Here is a 6,146-nt window from a genome sequence, read left to right as displayed (position 1 = left end):
CACACACACACACACACACACACACACACACACACACACACACACACCCACCTACACACACACACACACACACCCACCTACACACACACACATCTACACACCCACCCATCCACACACACCCACACACATCCATCCACCCACACACACACACATCCATCTATCCACCCACACACACATCTACACACCCACCCATCCACCCACACCCACACACATCCATCCACCCACACACACACACACATCCATCTATCCACCCACACATCCATCCATCCATCCATCCATACACACACACCCCCACCCACCCACCCACCCATCGACAGACAGACAGACAGACAGACAGACAGACAGACAGACAGACAGACAGACAGACAGACAGACAGACAGACAGACAGACAGACAGACAGACATCCATCTACACTCACACACATCCATCCACACACACACACACACACACATCCACACACGCATCTATCCACACACATCTACCCACACACACACACACACATCTAAATAAATATAAACAGAATACAGCTTTAAAATATCTAAAGCATTAATATATTTGAGTCAATTTATAACAAACTGAGTGAAAGGTTTTGGAGCATACAAGTTAAATTTAGAAATTTATTTTTTATAATATTTATTTTTTATAATGGTTTGTTTGATCGTTTTAGCATCTATAAAAAAAACATAAATACCAAAGAATTCAAAGAATGACTGAGGTCTTGCGATACTTGTGGCTAGAGCGAGAGCTTGGTTCTTCCGGGATATGCTGTGATTGGTCGATCGTCGCTGTTGAAGCGATCTGATTGGCTGCAAACGGGCCGAAGCGACGCGGTGGTTCCGGTAAAACATACCGATTATAAACCAGTAGAAATGGTTCTTTAGAGTGATTTCTTTACAGCCGGTTCCGGTTGTGGAGCTTTAATACACACACACCCCCGGCGGTAGCAGCAGGTGGGTGGAAGAGAGGATTAAATGTGTGCTTTTAAAGCGCGTTAGCTTAGAGTTAGCCTGCTAGCTTCTTTATTCCTGCAGCTTCACGTGAAGCAGTTATTCACCGTTATTACACCGTAATAGCACTCATTTACCGTCTTTACGTTACAGTCACAGTCCCGGTAATAACCCGGAATACTGCGTCACACTGTGACCTCACTGAATATATAACTATTAGTTCATAATGAGACGTTTTGCTTCCTCTATTCAGTTGTTTTTGATTAAATACCGTAAAATGTGAACGGAGTCTGGTGAGTCGCGCGATGGAGTATTTCATTATTAGAGAATGTTTTTTATTTTTTATTTGAATAATTCGATTATTAATACCAAAATCTAATCAAATAATTAAAGGTGTATTATGATAATATACTTTATTATATAAAGTCACTAAAATGAGCTGTCGCTGAATAGTTATACAATATATATATTATATCTGTATAGTTTACTAGTAGCAGAGTATTTCTACACTAGTACTACTGAGGTGAAGGAGACTCTAGAGGAAGCGTCTCCTCTACTCTCAGCAGCATCGTCTATGTTCTTCATCTCATTTCACTCACGTCTCTTCTTTAAGGAACATGGCGACCAGACGCAGATACGACCTCCAGTTCAAAGAGCGCGTGTTGGAGTACGAGGAGCAGAACTCTGCAGAGGAGACGGCGAGACACTTTAACATCGACATTAAGAGGATCCGCTACTGGAGGAGGCAGAAGGAGGAGCTGCTGCTGGTGAGCGAGGAGCTGGAGCAGAAGCTGTGGGAGTGGATTCACTCGATGAAACACCAACGCACCGCGGTGACTAGAACCGCGATCACGAGGAGAGCGCTGGAGATCTACCCGTCGGTGAGCGACGGGGGGAAGGCCTTCGTGAGCACCGGATGGCTACAGAACTTCCTGCAGAGGAACCAGCTCTCGATTCGCCGCCGCTCCGCCGAGCCACCGGCGGACCCCGAGGTCCTCATGGAGAGACTGGTCGGGTTCATCGATCACGTGGGGCGGACGGTGAGCGCCAAGAAGATCTCAGAGGGCGACATCTTCGCAATGGACGAGACGGCGGTTTCTTTAGGTTTAAAGAGACAGAGCCGGATCACCGTCGTCCTCGCCGCCGCCGCCAACGGCACCAAGCTGAAGCCCTTCATCGTCTTCAGAGGGACGGACAACGAGGAGCAAGCAAGCGGCGGCGCTGTGGTCAAGTTGTCCGTGAACGGCTGGATGAGCGATGCTCTCACCAAAGACTGGCTGCAGGCCGTGGTGGGGAAGTCCAACGGCGCCCCGCGGCTCCTGGTGTGGGACTCGTACCGCTGCCACGTCGGCGCCGCCACCAAGGCTGAGCTGAATGGCGGCTACGACGTCACGACGGCGGCGATCCCGAGAGGCTGCACCCGATTCGTCCAGGCCGCCGACGTGATGTGGAAAGAGCCCTTCAGGCAGGACGTGCAGGACGCATACCAGCGCTGGATGGACGAGGACACCGAGCAGAACCTCAGACCCCCCCCATGCCGCCTGCTGGTGGACTGGGTGGTCTCAGCGTGGGACAAACTGGACCCGGACCTCATCAGGAAGTCCTTCAAAGTGTGCGGACTCTCTGTGAAGAGAGACGGCAGTGAGGACCATCTGGTCCTCTGCTTCGGGGATGGACAGCCCTGCTCCGCCGGACGGGACCAGCTCACTCGGGTCCGACAGCAGAACCAGAACGACCAGGAGGAGGACCAGGAGGACGAAGAGGAGTTGTTTAACAATGAACTAGTGGTGCTTGATGATGAGGAGGCAGTCCAAGAGAAGGGTGAGGATGATGAAGATTCTGTGATGATTGAGACTCTTTTAAATGTCATTCATTCATTCATCCAATCACAGCCTTTGAGACCAAATGTTTCACAATAAAAGCCTCAGAAGATTCTCACCAAACTCCAAAAATAAAATATCAGATTTAACATTATTTAAATGTTTTCAGAACCACAGAAGAAGAAAAAGCAGTAGTTGTCTAAACTCTTTGTTCATTTGAATGTAACTTTATTTACAGACGCGGTGACACCGGTCATGTCCACCCCCCCCCCCTCCGGCCCACCTGCAGTGCCCCCTCTGTGGTCACTTCTCTAAGAGCCACGCCCACCAGCTGACTCACCTGGCGGCGTCTCACCCGACCCGTCTGGACAGAGCGACGGTCGGGCGACTCGGAAACATCCTGATGTACCAAAACACAGCAAAGCTCTTCCACTGCGTCGAGTGTTTCTACACCAGCAGAGACTTCACCAAGATATACAAACACCTCATCTCTAGACACTGTGAGGACCACCGGGGGGGGGAGGAGGAGAGGAAGACCAGTGAGGAGGAGGAGGGAGAGAAAGATGCTGTGAAGAGGAAGAGCAGTGAGGAGGAGAGGAAGAGAGAGGAGGAGAAGACCAGGGTGGAGGAGGAGAGTGAGAAAGATGCTGTGAAGAGGAAGAGGAGCAGTGAGGATCCTGAGGGTCCTGATGAAGACGTCTCCTCCCAGAAGGAGGAAGGAGACGAGAGCGTCCTGATGTTCGACGGCGCGGGTTATCACTGTCTGATCTGCGGCTGGAAGACCAAGCTGAAAGCTCTGGGAGTGAACCACGTGGTGAGGAAGCACGACATCCCCAGAGCCTACGCCTCCCAGGCCATCCGACGGGACGCTAACATCGGCGCTAACGCTAATTCCCCCGGACCGGCACAGGAGGAGGAGGGGGGGGCGGGGCTTAGCGGGGAGCAGCTGAAGGAGGAGATGGAGGCGACGGCCAAAGTGGTTCGCTTCATTTCGAACCGCTTTGTGTGTCTCATCTGTGGCTGGAAGACCAAACTCAAAGGTAGCGCCGCCTCACTTCCTGTTTGTGTCCGAGTCCGTTTCCTGTGTTGACTTTAAGCTTCCTGTTATTCAACACATAAATAGTGAGGATAACACGTAGAGCCTCCTGTTATTTAGAAAAGCTTTTATCTTGAAGGGAAGCGTGGTTTACTGTTGGAGGGGCTTTGTTGTAGATCGTTCTAGAGGTGCATGACTTTTACTTTGTAGAGGAAAAAACGAGGCCACAGACGGTAAACCGCTCTGACTTCAGAGGCGTAACGCTGCACTACATTACCCATAATGCTCTCCCTGTGTTACAGGTTTCGCCATCAGCCACGTGGTGCGTTGCCACGACGTGGAGAGACCCTACGGATGCCTCAGCTGCTCTCGAAGCTTCTTCCTGCCGAGTCGGCTGCAGCAACACGTCAGAGCCGCTCACCGACCCGGTCGGTACGCGTGTCCGTTCTGCTGCTTCAGGTCTCACTTCATCGGGGGGTTCAGGAGGCACTGCAGCCGCTGCAATGCCAGGAAGGAGGGGGAGGTGGGGGGAGCAGGAGGAGGGGGAGGAGTGGAGGAAGAGGAGCAGGAGGAGGAAGAGGAGGAAGAAGAGAGGAAGGAGAGGAGAGGAGGGAGGAAGAGGAGGAGAACAGAGAGGGTGATGATGGAGGAAGAGGACGATGATGACTGAATAAAAGACTTTGTTACTGATGTGGTTGTTTAAAGCGTCCTGTTATTTAAAAGGCTTTTATTGTGAAGGGATTTAAAATGAACTATTGGAGGGGGCTTTTATTGTGAAGGGGAAATGGCTTCCTAAAGGGCAGTGGTGGGAGAAGTTTAAAAAGCTTTTATTTTGAAGGGAAACGTAGTTTAAAAGTGTGTGTGATGACCTCACTCGTGCAGTGAAGACGACCTCGTTGATCACGTGACAGTAAACCGAGTCTGCAGTGATGAATATTTGTTATTTATTTAGCCCAAAACATACAAAACAAACCGACCAATCACACGAGAGTGTGACGGACGGAAGACGAAAAAAGAAAAACAACTTGAAGCACAGCAAAGGAAACACTTCTCTCTTTTTCAAAATAAAAGCCCAGCTTCTAATAGATCGTCACACTCTATATAATAAAGAGGACAGAAGACAAACCACCATCACACTGGTTTCCACTGCAGGAACTCTACACCAGCCACCCTTTAGTTTCAAAATAAAAGTCTGTAGGATTCATCATTCTTTTGACGATCAGTTGGATCCGTCCAGATGTTTACTTTGTTCTTCTGGAAAACCAGAATATGTACACGGGATTCATGTACACAAACTAAACTGTAACTAACAAATAATCTATTTTAATAACCGATTCATTTCTTCTGTTTTAAATCATATTAAACTGAATTTCTTTGGGTCAAAACGAGACATTCAAAGACTTTAATTAATGTAGTAAATCACAGATTAATTGATGATTAAATATTTTCTGCAGTGGAAAAAAGAGCTTTTAGAGAAAAGTTCTGACGCAAATCTTTTACTCTGAAATATCTAAATATTTTTACAGAAACAAGTCGTCACAACTCGACTTTTCTTGTCGTTGAAACAGGAAGTCGTCACACGACGATGACGTCATCGTCCTCGTGAGAAAAACGTTTTTTTTTTTAGAAAACTGCTCGTTCACAGCTGGAAGTCGACGCGACTCCGTCCCACAAACGGCTCTGGTTACCTTTCCCAGAATCCTTTGCTGTCCGTTAATAACTCATGAATGAATCCCTGACGACGGTGGAGGTCAGAGGTCAGATGTGTCGGGGGCACCACGCCCCCTCCAGGGCGGCCATGTTGATTCCTCTCAGGTCGCCAAAGTCGTCACCGTCTCCGTCGCAGATCTCGCCGTCGTCTTCGTGGTCGTCGAAGCGAGACGAGTAACTCGCCGCCGCCTTCTGCTGAAGAGATTAAAAGCACTTTTATTCAGTTATTATTCATCTTCATTTTGTCGTGTTATTATATTTTTATGTTAATGTTTTACCGTTCGGACCAGCGGCTCTCTGAAGGGCGGACAGATCATGTGGAAGCGAGGAATCACCACGTGGAACACTTCCTCTTTATTGGCTACAAAACATCAAAAAAACGACAAAATGTTAAAGAGTTAAAGAACTACAACCATTAAAGAACTACAGCTGCTTCACAATAAAAGAACAAAGGACAGGACTTATTACCCAGCCGGTGGAAAGTGTAGTGACCCTCCATGAACTCTGTCGGGGTGGAGAAGGTGGTGCAGCTGGCGTACTCGTGGACTTTCCCAGGTGTCATGACGGGAAACTCTCCTGCGCACGCACACACACACACACACACACACACACACACACACACACACACACAC

The 6,146-nt window shown here is 48.8% G+C and overlaps 2 protein-coding genes across 3 annotated transcripts in view; one reads left to right on the top strand and one right to left on the bottom strand.

The window, feature by feature from the left end:
* Positions 1–819: 819 nt before the first annotated feature.
* LOC116400282 (pogo transposable element with KRAB domain) lies at positions 820–3,344 on the top strand. 2 transcript variants are annotated; one of them, XM_031878056.1, is made up of 3 exons: positions 820–951; positions 1,562–2,769; positions 3,007–3,344. In XM_031878056.1, the coding sequence occupies exons 2-3, from the start codon at positions 1,566–1,568 to the stop codon at positions 3,081–3,083; spliced, it is 1,281 nt and encodes a 426-aa protein (XP_031733916.1). In that variant the 5' UTR covers positions 820–951; positions 1,562–1,565; the 3' UTR covers positions 3,084–3,344. The 2 variants fall into 2 exon arrangements, with proteins under 2 accessions (XP_031733916.1, XP_031733914.1); XM_031878054.1 differs by lacking the exon at positions 3,007–3,344 and having other exon boundaries at positions 1,562–2,926.
* Positions 3,345–4,731: 1,387 nt separating this feature from the next.
* Positions 4,732–6,146, bottom strand: part of fbxo3 (F-box protein 3) — a 19,781-nt gene continuing 18,366 nt past the window's right edge. Inside the window, exons 6-8 of the mRNA XM_031878047.1 lie at positions 5,983–6,090; positions 5,793–5,875; positions 4,732–5,709 (exon numbers count right to left, since the gene is read on the bottom strand). Coding sequence (XP_031733907.1) covers positions 5,563–5,709; positions 5,793–5,875; positions 5,983–6,090 — 338 coding nt within the window. The 3' untranslated portion in view covers positions 4,732–5,562. The remainder of the gene's footprint in view (positions 5,710–5,792; positions 5,876–5,982; positions 6,091–6,146) is intronic.

This window comes from Anarrhichthys ocellatus, unplaced genomic scaffold, assembly GCF_004355925.1.
Source record: "Anarrhichthys ocellatus isolate YVR2014 unplaced genomic scaffold, GSC_Weel_1.0 scaffold159, whole genome shotgun sequence".
NCBI classification, from domain to species: domain Eukaryota; kingdom Metazoa; phylum Chordata; class Actinopteri; order Perciformes; family Anarhichadidae; genus Anarrhichthys; species Anarrhichthys ocellatus.
Note: the sequence above shows the minus strand (reverse complement) of the source record. Positions and strands in the feature narration are given on the sequence as shown.

Coding starts and splice junctions, on each gene's coding strand:
- LOC116400282 (XM_031878054.1), top strand. CDS start 1,566: ATGGCGACCAGACGCAGATACGACCTCCAGTTCAAAGAGCGCGTGTTG.